At 41.4% G+C, this 16,140-nt stretch overlaps 1 protein-coding gene across 10 annotated transcripts in view; it reads left to right on the top strand.

Moving 5' to 3' along the window:
* Positions 1-16,140, top strand: part of shc2 (SHC (Src homology 2 domain containing) transforming protein 2) — a 118,615-nt gene that overhangs the window by 90,488 nt on the left and 11,987 nt on the right. For all 10 annotated transcript variants that reach the window (XM_051935278.1, XM_051935282.1, XM_051935273.1 and 7 more), the window contains 2 exons: positions 6,476-6,625; positions 14,463-14,779. In XM_051935278.1, the coding sequence (XP_051791238.1) occupies positions 6,476-6,625; positions 14,463-14,779 (467 nt within the window). The remainder of the gene's footprint in view (positions 1-6,475; positions 6,626-14,462; positions 14,780-16,140) is intronic.

Consider the following 16,140-nt stretch of genomic DNA (forward strand, 5'->3'; position numbering starts at 1 on the left):
GCTCACAATTAAAAGACATTCAAATGAAGCCACCCACTTGTGCTGTTACAGAAATCTCCTTGATCATGAGTAGAGTTAATCAAACAAGGCTTAGGGCATTTGAGCATCAAGTACATTTAACCCCATTCACCTGCCTGTTTAGGGTCTGCTTCTAACACCTTGAAATAGCACTGCATTTTTTCAAGTTATTATTAAATTCCTCCCACGGATCAAAGTTGCTGTTGGGTTGATTAGTAGCTCTGTGCTGCCCCAATGTGACTGACTGTGCGTGAGTGCATGAAGGTGTCTGGCCATCAGGTCTTTATGCTTGTATCCTGCCTGGTACTTATTGCTTTTGTGATGTTGTCCAGCTCCCTGCATCCTTGTCTAGGAGAAAGTAGATGCCATGATGGATAGGTAGTCTTTGTTATCCATATTTGATGCAACACCAATGCATTTGCCCCTAAAGTAATGGTTCTTTCTGCATGAGGAGTGGCAAACAGACTGGGTGACATGTTAGTCAAAGTGATTCTAAGCCATCAACAAACTGTCAAAACAATGCAAGAGTGTTTGGGTCTCAAATAGGAATATCCCAGTTTATTGCAGAAAGTCACTTAAAAGTCAATTAAGCTGATATGACTATCCAGTAATGTGCTGACCTCTGGATCTCAAAAGACACTGAGGATTGTTGAGTAAGTTGATTTACAGAGGTCACTTTGACATCACACTCCCTCTTCCAGGTTAGTGATCATCTAGTTCAGGTTTCTCACTTCTAGTCATGGCTGCACCTCCCTTCTTGTATTTCCATAAGACCCATCTTTATAACCCCTGGAAGAATTATCAAAGTTTTACTTCATTTTAACTCTGCTTATTCTGGTCAGACTAGGCTATCCTATCTTCAGTAACATCTGCAGTGGTAGTGCTGCTGCTTTGCAGTAAGGAGATTGTGGGTTAGCTTCCCGGGTTCTCCCTGTGTGGAGAGCGCTTTGAGTAGTGAGAAAAGTGCTATATAAATGTAAATAATTATTATTATTATTATTATTTTCCAGCTCCTGCTGGGGAATCCCCACTTTCTCCCATGCAACTTGAGAGATTTGATCCCTTCCGCATGACTTGGCTTTTCCTCTGGCTCTCTTAACTTAATCTCTGTGATGGGGTCAGAAACTCAGCAATATGGGAAACTTCCAAGTAGAACCTGTGTTGGAACAAACCTGTTGAAGTTGGTTGGATGTCCTCTGGGTTCCTCCCTTGGACCAGAGGTGGGCTCCTTGTGGTAGCCAGTGGCACCAGATGAATTCCCAATTGTTGGTTGATACAAGTGGGTATTTGTCGTGACTAGAGTCATCCTGCAGCCAGATTGTTTTCTGTGACACATCCAGCCAAGTCTTGAGGAGCTGCTCCTGCTTTACAGAGGATGTAGAAGGTGTCACAAAATGTCCCACTTTTGCTCTGTCAGAGAAACATTGGCCAGTGAAAGCTGCCATGTGTAGTCAGGCTTTGCTCTCTTAGAATGTACTGATTGTTGACAAAGTCGTATGATTGTTGGCAACATCTCCCAAATGGATTGTGATACTGTCAGCTGTTAGTAACATGTAACGGAGATGGCCAGCTATTTTAGGTGATGGCAGTCTACACCCTGACAAACGGCGCTCTTGCAAAGAATATTATCCAAATTGTCATCATGTGTAAATCCAGTTGTCATCTGTCCTTCGAGAGTAGTGAAGTGAACTGCTAAAGATGACCTGATGCCAGTCCAAGGTGGACAAGGCTGCTTGAACACAATAAGCAATCAATGGAGGATGCCATAATGGACACAGATCAAGTTTATTGTCATGTGCACTCTGCATGATGTGATTTTTATGTCCACAGCCTAGTGACACTAGTGCAATACAAACAACAGATGGTGAGCAGAGTGTCACGTCTGTGACTTGTCACTACCCAGTGACCTACATCTCTTTATGTCGCATCATATGCTGAACATCTCACAAGGCCTTCTCTGCTTCCTGCTAATGAACGTGAGAAGCTTCCAGCTTCAGCTATCACATCCATGAGAAGTCAGGCCCTGCCTTTCTTTTTTTTTAGTTTGTAACATTTTTAATGAAGCTGTATCTGATAAATTTACCATCATTCCATCATCGGAGTAGGAGTTCCTAAGTTCAGTCTTGGGATGCCATTGTGGCTGCGGGTTTTCACTCCAAACAGTTCCATAAATGAATGGTTTCAATCTTACTTCTAATTGTTTAATTTGTTTTTTTTATCCTCTATTCTTTTTTTTTGCTTTCAGAGACATGTGCCAGTATATTTACATTTAAACAAATGCACATCGGGCGGCACAGTGGCGCAGTGGGTCACACTGCTGCCTCGCATTAAGGAGACCTGGGTTCGCTTCCAAAGTCCTCCCTATGTGGAGTTCACCCCGTGTCTGCGTGGGTTTCCTCCCACAGTCCAAAGACATGCAGGTTAGATGCATTAATGATCCTAAATTGTCCCTAGTGTGTGCTTGGAGTGTGGGTGTGCCCTGTGGTTGGCTGGCACCCTGCCCGGGGTTTGTTCCTGCCTTGCACCCTGTGCTGGCTGTGATGGGCTCCAGCAGACCCCTGTGACCCTGTAGTTAGGATATAGCGGGTTGTATAATCTTTAAGTGTTCACGTTCTTTTATCCAAATACTTAATTCATCCTTTCCTGTGGAGCTTGCTTTCTTGTAAATTAGACGATTAGTGATGATCAGCAGAGACACGGGTGCAAATGACCCTGAATAATAAAGGGATGTGGCTACTCCAGTAGAAAATTCACATAAAAAGAGCAAAATCTTAACAATAATTAATGTCACACACGCACACCTTGCTTGCTGTGTTCCTCTAACAGTTTAGCAAATACATTTTGTATTTTCTGGATTAATAATAATAGTAATACATTTTATTTATATAGCGCCTTTGCCATGCTCAAGGTGCTTATAAGCTGGGAAGTCAAAAACTGGGCAATAACAGCTTGTTTAATAAAGGCAGGGGACCAGTTAAAAGCAGAAGGTGGTTGGGATGAACCACAGGCTTCACTTAGTTAAGAGTTTTATTACTGATTAGCACACAAATGGATGTGACCTTCGAGTATGGGCTCCGTGTTAACATTCAGGGTCATTTGCACCCGTGTGTGTAGTGCTTGTCAATCACTAATGGTTAGTATTTGGATACAATTTTAAAATCAAAATACACAGGGATAAGGTGAATTGAAATAAAAATGGTATAAGAAAGTGTCTGAAACATTGACAAAGAAAAGACATTTCTGGGTTTCTTCTGAATGTAAATGTTCACACTTAGAGCGCGCTGCTGAATGTGGACTAAAAAAAGGCCAGCTAAACCATTAGACTGGTGAGAAAGAAGAGCTGACCCGCTGATTGTAAAGCTGGTTGGAATGAAAGCCTGTGGGCACAGTGGTCCACCAGGACTGACTGTCCTCACCATGTGACCTTATACTCTGTCATCTTTTTTATGGAAATTACCAATTGTGTAACATTCTAGTGGTGCTTGTGAGCCAAATGAACATGACATTGGCAAACCCACCATAAATAAAACACCAGGACATGTCACCTGCAGAAATTCCCCCACTAATGGGGTGCACTGAACAGGGGGATGGAACAGAGAGATGAGAAATCAAGCGGAGAGCTTTGAGAATTGTCTGCAACTCAACATCAGCAAAGCCAATGAACATCTGATTGAATTTCACTGCAATGTCCGGTCACTGTTCAGGGAGTGAATATGGAGGTGGTCCACTCTTAGGCCAGGTTTATACTTCATGTACTTCACGTGACATACACTGGCATCATTTTAGAGTCACCAAATCCCCAAAACTTCATGTCTTTGGAAGAAAACTGGAGCTCATTGTGGAAACCCACCTGGGAAACATGCAAACTGCAGGCAGGGAACACCAGAGACGCGACTCCCTGTGAGACAGCAGTGCTACCGCTCTGCCACCATGCCACCCCTACATGTGTAATTATTAACAGTGTTCATTATTTAAATAAAGTTAACAATTTATCTGTAAAATGTGACATACATACTTTAATGCATTTCATCATGAAAGTGATATCAAGTATAAATCTAAGGATTCTAAATGTGCAGAGAGCTGGAATATCAGAAATGTAACGTGTTCTGTGTGGCGATTGCTGCTTGGCGCTGCTGTCAGTTCAGAAGGAAGCCCCAGAAGCAGGTAGCGATTAACAACTGGGTCGGTTTTAAGATGACGTTTATGACGGTCAACTTCAATGATAAACTATGAGATTACAGTGGATATCTCGAGTTTAAAGCTGAAATTTCCACTTTAATCACAAAATAGACCTTTTCACCATGTCCTTCATTTTTTTTCTCTGTGTCTCAAATACACCACCGTACATTCTGATGCTGTTGTGATGGTGCGAAACAAAAAAAAAAAGACGGCACAGAAGATGATATGTGAGACGTTTAATGTATCGTGTCATTCCGATGGAGAATATGCGACGCTTGAATATAAAAGCGCCACGAATGCATTTGTATGTCAGCATTTTGCTTCACCACAACGAATCATTCAAACATTGCAGCAGGCACATCGATCCTGTAGGATCCACAAAGTGACTTTCTGTCACATGTTGATAGTTGACAGAGACTCTGACGTCACATTCCGACTTGATCACACTGTGCAAACAACTTTTTGCTGGTACTGCAACTCGCGCACGCGTCACATTAATTTCTGAGGACCTGCTCAGAGGATGCGTCAAATGAATGCTGGGAATGCGTGGCAGCCATGATGCGTGTGCATATGCGCTCTTAGCGTGAAGTATAAATGGGCCCTTGGGGGTCCACATCCATGGCAGGCTGGACTGGTTTAGTGACACAGAGGAGCTACAGTATATAAGAAAGAGCAGGCAGTCGCTTGACTGTGTTCCATTAGATTTAGATTAGATTATGCTTTAAAGATCTGTTAATTGTTAATTGCCTTGTTATTATTGTTTATATCAAATGTTAGTAATTATTACCTATTAATGTTTATTGATTTCCCACATGCTCTAATTAAAGGGTGTGGGGGGATTGAAGTCCCATTTGGTGAAAATATCACATGGTGCAGATGATCCCTTCAGTGGAACGTGGGGGCCGTGGGGGGTTTTACAGTGTGAGCATATCAGTTGCTGAAATTACTTTTTATTTTTCTTTGTGTTTGCAACCCAGCAACGGCCATTTGAAAAACAACGTCCTGCGATGCAAAAGTGGGTTAGCGACCCAATGGTTGAGAAACACGGCTTTACAAGTTCTAAAACTTTGTGATGGCCAGTCTGTGGTGGGCTGGGTCGGCAACATCACTTGAAAAGAGAAACAACAAATAAAGCAGCTAATTTAGATGGCAGCTCAGTTATGGGACACACTCTGGACCCCCTGTTGGCAGTAGTGAAAAAGAGAGACTAAAGACAAACCTGAGTGCCATTATGAACAGTGCTGCACATCATCTCTCTAAAACTGAAACACAATGGGGGCTTCTTTATACCAACAGTAATACGCCTTTATAGTGCCTCACTGCAACTGCTTGGTTATCTTTATCCAAGTCAAAGGTTTTTCTATTTTTTGTGTACACTACTGGGGGGATTGTGGTTTGTTTATTATATTTATTTATATTACATCTTGCCTGAAGAAGGGGCCTGAGTTGCCTCGAAAGCTTGCATATTGTAATCTTTTTAGTTAGCCAATAAAAGGTGTCATTTTGCTTGGCTTTTCTCTACATTCATAATGGCTAACACGGTACAACACCCTAGTACTATAAAATTTCTGGAAGCTTCTTTAACTAAGATTGCACCCACAAGATCAGGGGCAAGTAAAGAACCAACACAGAAAGGCACTAATTCATGACAGGACCCACTCACTCTAGAGGCCGATTCAGAATCACCACTTAATCCAAAACACTCATCTTTGGTATGTGGGAGGAAAATGGAGAACCCAGAGAAACCCCACTCAGATACAAAGAGAAAATACAGACAACCCACAAACAGCGACAAGACATGGGACTCAGGCCGTGGACAATGGAACTAGGAGGTGGCCACTCGAACCTGTGCAACACTGCATCACCTCCCCTAAGAAGCAGGCCAATAAGATAGTAATGCTCACATCTGGCTCTGCTCAGCTCCCATGCTGCCTTACATACTAACTGGATAACAGTGTGTGTTTAAACTGGGGACATTGGTGGGATGACAGCACTTGTCTGGTCCTGAACTTGGTCTCCTGTGTGACGTGACCCATTGTTCCCCTCCACTTGCTAATGGAAGTCACTTCCCTGAATGGTGACTCTCTCCACACACATACTGTTCTCTAACAAAGGTTCCATTTTGCTCTACCTCTTGTCATAAGGAAGCAGGTCTAAATCATTTTTGCATGGATACAAAGTTAAAGAAGATTGATTATTGGGGGGGGGGGGGGGGGGAGTAAGATGCGATAACCCTATAGCTACAAGATTTAAAAACTCTCATCCGATCTGCTTGTAGGATTAACAAGCGATGGCTACCTTCGGGCTGATGGCCGGCCACCTGGAAGCTGCGACTATGAAGAGCACTTGTATGTCAACACGCAGAACCTGGACAGTGAAATGGCTGAGGGGGCACGCGACAGCCCCACAAAGGACCTCTTTGATATGAGTAAGTAATGGAGAAACTGGACTCTCTAGTCATCGCATGGCCTTTTCTAGTGTTCTGAAGTGCCAGGGAAGCTCCGGAGTGGTAGGCAAAGGGGGTCACTTACAGAGAAGGGGCAGTGAACAAGGTCCTTATAATAAAAATAAGATAGTAGGACAAGGATCAGGAGCAGGGCCGTCTTAATGCATGGGCACACTGGGCATTTGCCATGAGCATAGAGGCCCACCTTTTTTCTGATGCCCATGTATGTTTCTGTTTTGGTATCAAAACAGGGGTCCCAGTGCTCTACTTTGCCCGGGGGCCTATGATGCTGTTAAGATGACCCTGATCAGGAGGATGCATAGGTTTAAGGCGTCATTATTGTCACATGTTCAAAGTAGAGTGACGTTCTTATTTGCATGTGCTAAATAACATTCGACACGACACCACACTCCGATGCAATGATTAGTCAGTATAACAAACTTACCCCGAATCTTCTGTCTTCCTTTCCTGAAAATGTTTAGAACATATAGTGCCTTAAGGAAGTATTCAGACCCCTTCACTTTCTGCACACTTAATTGTGTTGGAGGTTTAAGTTTAAATGGATGCATTTTCTATTTTTGTCCATCAATTCACACTCAGTAACCCTTAATGACGAAGTGAAAAACCTGTACTGTATTCAGAAAGGACTGCAAATGTATTAAAGTTTAAAAAGTGAAATCTCTCATTCATGTCGGTATTCAGACCCTTAATTCAGTACTTTGTGCAGGGTGATTCTAATGGACGGGACCCTGAGTTATGATGTATTACTGTCTTAATGATGAAGCAATCCAAATGAAATAAAGATCACAGTATTCCTGAATAAATCTACAAACGAGTGAGGCATGGCGCTCTTCTGTCGAGACTGGGGCGTCGGACTCCTGTCCCGGATGGCCGCAGTGGCTGCAGGTTTTCATTCTAACCATCTTCTTCATTAGTGACCTGTTTTTGCTGATAATTAACTTCTTTTGCCTTTGTGTTAATTAACTTGACTCGGACCCCTTAGTTGTTTCTTTTTCCTTAATTAGCAGCCAAACAATAAGGAGACACAACACAAAGTGCCATATGAGCAGCTCACCACATTGTCTGAAAATAAAGAAAGGTGAAGGTCTCAGTAAGGTTGATCTCTCAGGTCACCAAAACATTTTGACATTGGTGTTCTTAGAAACAGTTTTGGAAATGTCTGCTGTGGCAGAATGAGAGCAGCAACAAGCCATGGAATCAAATAACGGGTTTAGATAGATAGATAGATAGATAGATAGATAGATAGATAGATAGATAGATAGATAGATAGATAGATAGATAGATAGATAGATAGATAGATAGATAGATAGATACTTTATTAATCCCAAGGGGAAATTCACAAGAGACCTGCATAGAGACTCCTATACATGAATGATTCCCGCTTCTGAGCTTCTCAGCTAATTTAAATCACCTGAGGGATGGCTCAGGAGTGGTGACATCATGGGGGGCACACCTCCAGGGGTTCCACCCACAATGAGCATGGAACATAACTACAGGGACAGCACACATCATTTAAAATCAAATATTAAATCAACAAAAATAACGTATAATACTGTACCTCTAAATTAACAAAAATAAAAACAACATAGAAAATATACATATGCTCAAAAAGATCCATAACCGCTGGGGCTACTGCTCTTTAAAATATACAGTATATAAATGATTTTCATAAGAATTTATACAACAAGCTGTTCAAGTTTGTTGCTGATGCTAAAATTTAAGGGGTGGCAGATAATGGAGACTCAGCTGAATCATTAGATAGATAGATAGATAGATAGATAGATAGATAGATAGATAGATAGATAGATAGATAGATAGATATTTTATTAATCCCAAGGGGAAATTCACATTTTAATTTAATTAATTTCAAGTTTAATTAACAGCAAGAATCGGCTTCTCATTAAGAGATTGGTTGGAGTTTGAAATCGCAGTTTAGCTGGTCATCTGTTAGCTCATTTCATGTCTCATTTCTGTTTGGCTGTCATTTAATGAAAAGAAGAATCAATTCAGAGGACTGAATCCTTAAAAACAGGGCTATTAAAATGAAGGGTAAAGGAGTTAATTAGCAGTGAAAACCAATCCCTGATTAAGAAAAGAGTGAGAATGACAACCTGCAGCCACTGCGGCCACACGTGCTGTAGGGTGAAATAAAACAACAGTCTTGGCTGAACAAAGCACTAGGGTCACGTCAGAAATTGAATCCTTTTTTGGCAATCGGCTCATTTCAAAGGGGCTATGGCCACCTCTTTCCCCAGACCTGTCACCTCCAGATTTCTTCCTTTGGGGAGTGCGGAAAGGAAAAGTGTACCAGAAACAAGCCTCGTACACTGGAACAATTACAGCGAAACGCTGAACAGGAAATTGCTGCCATCACCCCGAAAAATGTTTGCGGATACCTTTGCCAATATGGAGTGCCATGCTGATCTGTGTTTGCAAGAAGAAGGCGACCGTTTCCGACACTGAATGTGATTGGATCACTTACACATCTCTCAAGGTATGCACTGCATTTGTTTAGTTTCTGTCGCTTCATTATTACGTGAGTAACACATCATAACTCGGCACCTCGCCTATTAGAATCTCTCTTTAAACGAAACCACTTAGACAGCAATTATACCTTTGAGTCTTCTCGGGTTTAAGTCTCTACAAGCTTTGTACACTTGTGTTTGGGCAGTTTATCCCATTCTTCTTGGCAGATCCTCTCAAGCTGTCTTAGAGTAAAAGTGAAGCACTTGTAAACTGCCAACTTCATGTCCCTCCACAGATGTTCTATGGGGTTCAAGTCTGGGCTTTAACTGGGCCACCCAAGGACACTCAGAGACTCCTACTGAAGCCACTTCAAAAGTTGTTCTGGCTGTATTCTTTGTGTCATTGCTGTGTTGAAAAGTGAACCGTCACCTCAGTCTGAGGTCACTGCACTCTGGAGGAGGTTCTCTTCAAGGCCCTCTCTGTGTTTGGCGGCATTCATCCTTCCCTGAATTCTGTCCACGAACACACACAGCACAGTGCTCTGCCATTAGTCTAGCTGAAGCCAAGGTCAAATGAAATGGACACTTCACTGCAAGATGACACCATTGTTAAATGGTGTGCTGTCATGAGATTTCCATGGCGCGAGGAGTAAATCCTGCTGAAATTCATAATCATAATAATTCATATATAATCTTAACAAGTTGGGGGCACTTGTAGGGCGCTCATGTGACTGCAACTTATGTAGATTGACATCCCTAAGTGACTCAGTCTGACCGGTCTGCGACTTGCCCCAACTAAATCAAACAGGTCTGATTTTATCTTAAGATGTAGACGTGGGCCTTTGCATGTGTGTGCTGGCAACCATTGAGCACTCAGTGCACAGAATGCAGTCACGAGGAACACTGGTGCAAACAGAAGAGAGGCCAGTGTGTCTGATGTCTCGCATTTGTTATACCACGACAGAATGGAGTGAGTTGTGTGCATGGCATAACATTCAGGTGTGCTGGAGGGCTGTGCAGACACTGTGTAGAACCTTCTCAATTTGGAGGCCAATGGCTATCTCACTAGGGTTATGTCCGCTTTCTGCAGGACCGGATAGTTTTGCTCTGTGGTGTCCTGCTTATTATAATTAACTGCGTCCACTTAGTCTTTAACATAAGAAATAAAGATCAGAGAAATGGCACATACCTGCATCCTTTCAGGTGCACATAAAGGGGTGGGCAAAAGGCTGAAAGCAGGACTGGACAGGATGCTAGACCACCACAGGTACCACTCTCACACACATAAAAACAGACACACCACATTCACACACTGACAGTTTGCAGATAGATAGATAGATAGATAGATAGATAGATAGATAGATAGATAGATAGATAGATAGATAGATAGATAGGAAAGGCACTATAGATAGATAGATAGATAGATAGATAGATAGATAGATAGATAGATAGATAGATAGATAGGAAAGGCACTATATAATAGATAGATAGATAGGAAAGGCACTCTATGATAGATAGATAGGAAAGGCACTCTATGATAGATAGATAGATAGATAGATAGATAGATAGATAGATAGATAGATAGATAGATAGATAGATAGATAGATAGATAGATAGATAGATAGGAAAGGCACTATATAATAGATAGATAGGAAAGGCACTCTATGATAGATAGATAGATAGATAGATAGATAGATAGATAGATAGATAGATAGATAGATAGATAGATAGATAGATAGGAAAGGCACTCTATGATAGATAGATAGATAGATAGATAGATAGATAGATAGATAGATAGATAGATAGATAGATAGATAGATAGATAGATAGGAAAGGCACTATATAATAGATAGATAGATAGATAGATAGATAGATAGATAGATAGATAGATAGATAGATAGATAGATAGATAGATAGATAGATAGATAGATAGGAAAGGCACTATATAATAGATAGATAGGAAAGGCACTATATAATAGATAGATAGGAAAGGCACTCTATGATAGATAGATAGATAGATAGATAGATAGATAGATAGATAGATAGATAGATAGATAGGAAAGGCACTCTATGATAGATAGATAGATAGATAGATAGATAGATAGATAGATAGATAGATAGATAGGAAAGGCACTATATAATAGATAGATAGATAGATAGGAAAGGCACTATATGGGACTACTGTATATTGCCATTCAGTTTTGTAAATATTGGGGAATAACAGAAGTGAAAGCACACTTTATTACAGCGACTGACCATTATGCATATCAGGTGCATGTGGCGCTCTGACAGAATATTATAGGATGACCAGATTTTCAAAGTCCCAAACTTGGACACCTGTGCAGCCTGCATGCCCACAACATAAAGAAAGCCTCATTTGTTTAATGCATCTCATCATCGAGGCACGAAAAAAACAACAACATCAAAACACTTTCACAGGTAAACAATTATGATTGCACACAGCGCTTGAAGTGGAAAGAAAAGTAACTGACATTACACTGTCTGTTTTTGTGTTCTTCTTGGTCCTCCTCACAAAGTCGTTCAAATTTAACACAAGGTATAAATCAAGCAGGGTTCCCCCTTGGAGTTTTGTTCGCACCATTGTAAATGTATTGAGGTGACGTCTGCATCACTAAAAACAAAAAAAAAATAGTCATTTAAAACTGGGACATTTTGATATTTTTAAGTTATTGTGAGGATGCATCTCCCTTTACAACTGTTTAGTTTTATTTGTGTCGTCACCATCTTTCTGCGGGACCGGATGATTTCCCTCTGTGATTTCCAACATAATTTAATTGTGTCCACTTAGCATTAGAAATAAAAATCACAGAAATGGCACGTACTTGCATCCTTTCAGGTGCACATAAAGGGGTGTAGGAAAATGTCAGCGGCAAAGGGATGATGCGCACGTCTCTCCTCGAAGTCGAAGGACTTTTTGGGGAGCTGTATCGGCCGCCACCTGTTGGTTTCTTTTGGGGTTGTTTGCTTGCAGTCACTGATTTGAAAGCAGCAAAACAGGAAAGTGTGGTAAAGTTGTAAAAAAAATGACACTTTTTTGAGACTTTGTTGATGACTGTGGAGGTGCGTTTAATCGGGCGTAGAATCAGGAGTTGTCGTGAGCGCGTACCAGCTCCATCTTGTGAGCTTGTGAGCGCACGTGTGGTTAGCACATTTGATTGAAGGGGTGTGGCAGGTGATGACGGGAGGAGCTTATGAAAGCTTGTCAATGGAGGAGAAAAACCTGAGAGAATAGTTGTTCGTCCAGGGTTGCTTGTGGACGTAAGTTGGTTTTTTGCTAGACGAGATGGACTTTTGTTGTAACAGAAAGCTTAGCGACTCTCTGAGCTTTAGTGAGAGGGAAGGCAAAACAAAACTAAAGGTTGAATTAAAAGAAAGCTCGTTTCTTTAGGACATTTTAACAATTATATATTGTTTTCACATTTTTTGGAAAGTACTCTTTTCGAACTGTTTTATCTATTTATTACACAATTAATTGTACCTTATCGCACCTTTTTTCAAATTGCATCTCTTACATCTTTATCAAGGACCTGGGATCTGCCAGATTTACTTTTTAAGGACTCAAGGGTCTGACAGTTATTTATCAGGATAACCGGTCACCCTATAGTGTCAGTAATTATTATATTATAATCATTATAATCTGAAGATAACAGAGGTGTGAGGTTGCTTCAGTATTAAATTTATACTAATTAAATGTGTATTTACTTTCTGCAGAGCGGATTACACGCTACTTTATTCATATACTGTATATAGATAACATTCTGTTTTCCTTGCTTACATTTTATACTTGTATGGTTAGGTAGAAAATTTTACTTATCTGTTACGAGTTAAAGCATTGAGAGGACTGATATGCTGATGCACGTGTTCTCTTCTGCTTGCACTCAGCCGCACGAGCTCAGCCAGTGACTGTCTGTTGGTGTTTCACTGACTTGTACTGGGGGTCTGTTTGCTATCACCAGCAGCCATCGGAGGAGAAAACCAACAAAATCTACAAGTTGGTGCCACTGCTGTCAAGATAAAATGAGCTAATTCGGAGCTGAGGTCTCACAGAATGTTTATTCGTTTTAAGACAGACAAGTCCTCAAATTTGCCAATGCTTTTCAATGGGAGATTTTGAAATTATAAAACTACAGTGTGATCTGTTTGAAATAACTTGATGAAACCTGAACTCTCTTGACAATCTTCTTTCAAGACTAAGCATGCCACGTTTCAACAAAACTGGCTGAGCTGCTTCGTGCAGACAGATGGACAGACAGACGTGGTCCATCACAGTAGATGCTTTGTTCATTACATGCAAACTCACCTAAAAATGGATAAAACAGGGCCCAGACTGTGGCTGAACTCACTCTATCTGGAAAGCCTTCATTCTGCACTGGTGCTGTCAGGCAGCTCGTGAGTTGGTTTTCAGTGTGTGTGGAACTGTGCTGGAAATTCTTCATGGAGCCGAGTGATTTGTCTTCCAATGTGATTCCTATTAAAGTAATCCGACATCCTCAAAGCAACAAGTTCAGCAACTGCAGTCGTCAAGTTTGACGTCCCCTCAAACTAGATGCTGAGTAACGTGCCAACGGCTTCACTGAAAATTGAAAAAAGCAACTCATCAACCTTAATGTGGCACAACACCTGTGAAAACCTCTTTAGTCTCCTTTTATGACACACAAGAGGGACAGTGGTCTTATGCCCAGCAGCTAGATATAATAAATACAATGGAAGCAATTATTTCAGGGCCACAGAAATAATGACTCCTTTTTAGCTGGTGGGTCCTTGCCACACAGGGTCATGGAGCGGCTACCTGGGGTTTTAAGGTGAGCTAAACCTTGAAATAACGGGCTGATAGAGAAAGATCTAGGAGGACAGCTCTGATCCCACAAGTAATTAGAGGGTTCTACCTAGAAGTGACCCCTGGATTGGGTTTAAAATGCCCTTCAAGTCAATGTACCAGTGAGTCTGAAGTAAGGAGGTGCAATACGGAAATGGGGTTTACTGGCAGAAGGAAGAAAAGCAAGAAGACTGAAGAAAAACATATGGGGTGCGAGAGATGGAAAGAGAGACACATAGCAATTAATAGAGAAGACCCAGAGGAGCATCTACCTTGTTGTTTGAGACTCGTTTTGTATATCTGTATTATCTATCACATTAGTTGTGCACTTTATGGGTTTTTGAGGGTTACTATGCAGACCTAAGGGCATCACCTATCTTAAACACGCATGTTTCATTCTTACAGTGATGACACACACTATACAAAACAACAGAGTACAAATTGTATTTGATGCAGACCATTGCGTTAATTTTAACGTTTTTTTCTACTCCATCAGGACCGTTTGAAGATGCCCTGAAGCTCCATGAGTCAGGGATGGTACTAGGAGTTGGCGGGGAGTGTGTTTGCCCACCCATTGAGGATCAGTGGCCCAGTCCACCTAGACGGAGAGCCCCAATTGCCCCCACTGAAGACCAGCTTCGCCACGAGCCATGGTATCATGGGAGAATGAGTCGACGCGATGCGGAGAAACTTCTAGTGATGGATGGAGACTTCCTTGTGAGAGACAGTGCCACCAATCCAGGGCAGTATGTGTTGACTGGGATGCACAGTGGACTGCCCAAACACCTCCTGCTTGTTGATCCGGAAGGAGTGGTGAGGACTTTGTCTTATTTGTGTCATCTTAGTTAATATAGCCTCATTTTCAACAGTGTGAACAACAAAACATAGAAGACGCCTGCACCAAATAGCACAATGGTGGCAATGTGTGGATGATCAGAGTTATGTGGCAGGCTCTTTCAATTCAGTTTCTATTTGTTTAGGAGTCCTCACTAAGTACAGACTCAGTGTGTGCCCAAATCCATAACTACAGTGTATAAAGAACTAATGGCTAAACCAACATTTACACACATGAACATCCAAGTTATTGTAATGTGACCGGAAAGCAGATTAGCAAATGTGGGAAAAAGGTTTGGACACCAGCAAGATCGCCCCCATTTAAATATAAAAATAAATATGCCTCCTAATAGCCTCATCTTTATCAGTATAGTTGGCTACGGATTTGGAGCCCTGTCCTCCTCTCAAGCAGGTCAAATACTGACGTCACGTTCCTTGGGTGGTGCCTTGTTATATCGTTGGTGCTGGAAAGGGGTGGGGTCTTCTCTGATCCTTGTGGGTGGGGCCAGGTGTCGCCCTTGGGTGGCCTTTCAGTATTATGAAGGAAGAAAAGATATTGTTAGTGTCAGTGCCCCTTCTCATCCCGAGATGGAACTGATTGCTTCCCTCGAGCCAGGAAGGTGGTCGCCAGGCATATATGCATGGAACTGTAAGTGTTAAACAAAATAACAATATGAAGTCCATTAACAATGTAATTATGATATGGCCAACTGACAACAGAGTAAATGAAAGCAAAAACAAACCTCTGGGGGGTCCATGGTCTGTTAAATTAACAAAGCAACGGTCAAAGTGAGACAAAGTTAAAGTTCTGATGACCAAGGCCAACTGAAAGGCTGAAACTTGCAAACAATCTGTAAATTGAGAAATCGGTTTAGCAGACCACCACGTATCACTTTCAAAACTTTGGAGGTTCTTCATCCATCTAAGTAAACAAAATTGTAATTTTAAAATCGTAATTTTTTCAGCTTTGATTGCACGCAAAGGATGTCATTTTAACCCTCGCATTGGATCTGTTAATTTATTTGTTTCGAAATCATGCAAAAAAAGACTGACAGAAAATTAGGTTGCCATTGGACCACCTTGAAATATAGACTCTATGGTGTTTCAAAAAATGTTATCAAAGTTCATGACATTTTGTACACATATTACTTCAAATCTAGATTTCAAGGCCTTTCAAAAGATCCATCAAGAAACAGGCTTGTAATGGGGTTGGGCAAAATGAAAATGGTGTTATCAAGGCAAAGCGGTTCAGACGATGATAATGAAGTTGGCATAGTGTTAAGGTTTGGCCGTACTTGCAGTGAAGGCTACATGCTACGTCAGTGATTCAATGGAATCGA

Source organism: Erpetoichthys calabaricus, chromosome 12 (assembly GCF_900747795.2).
Source record: "Erpetoichthys calabaricus chromosome 12, fErpCal1.3, whole genome shotgun sequence".
NCBI classification, from domain to species: Eukaryota; Metazoa; Chordata; class Cladistia; order Polypteriformes; family Polypteridae; genus Erpetoichthys; species Erpetoichthys calabaricus.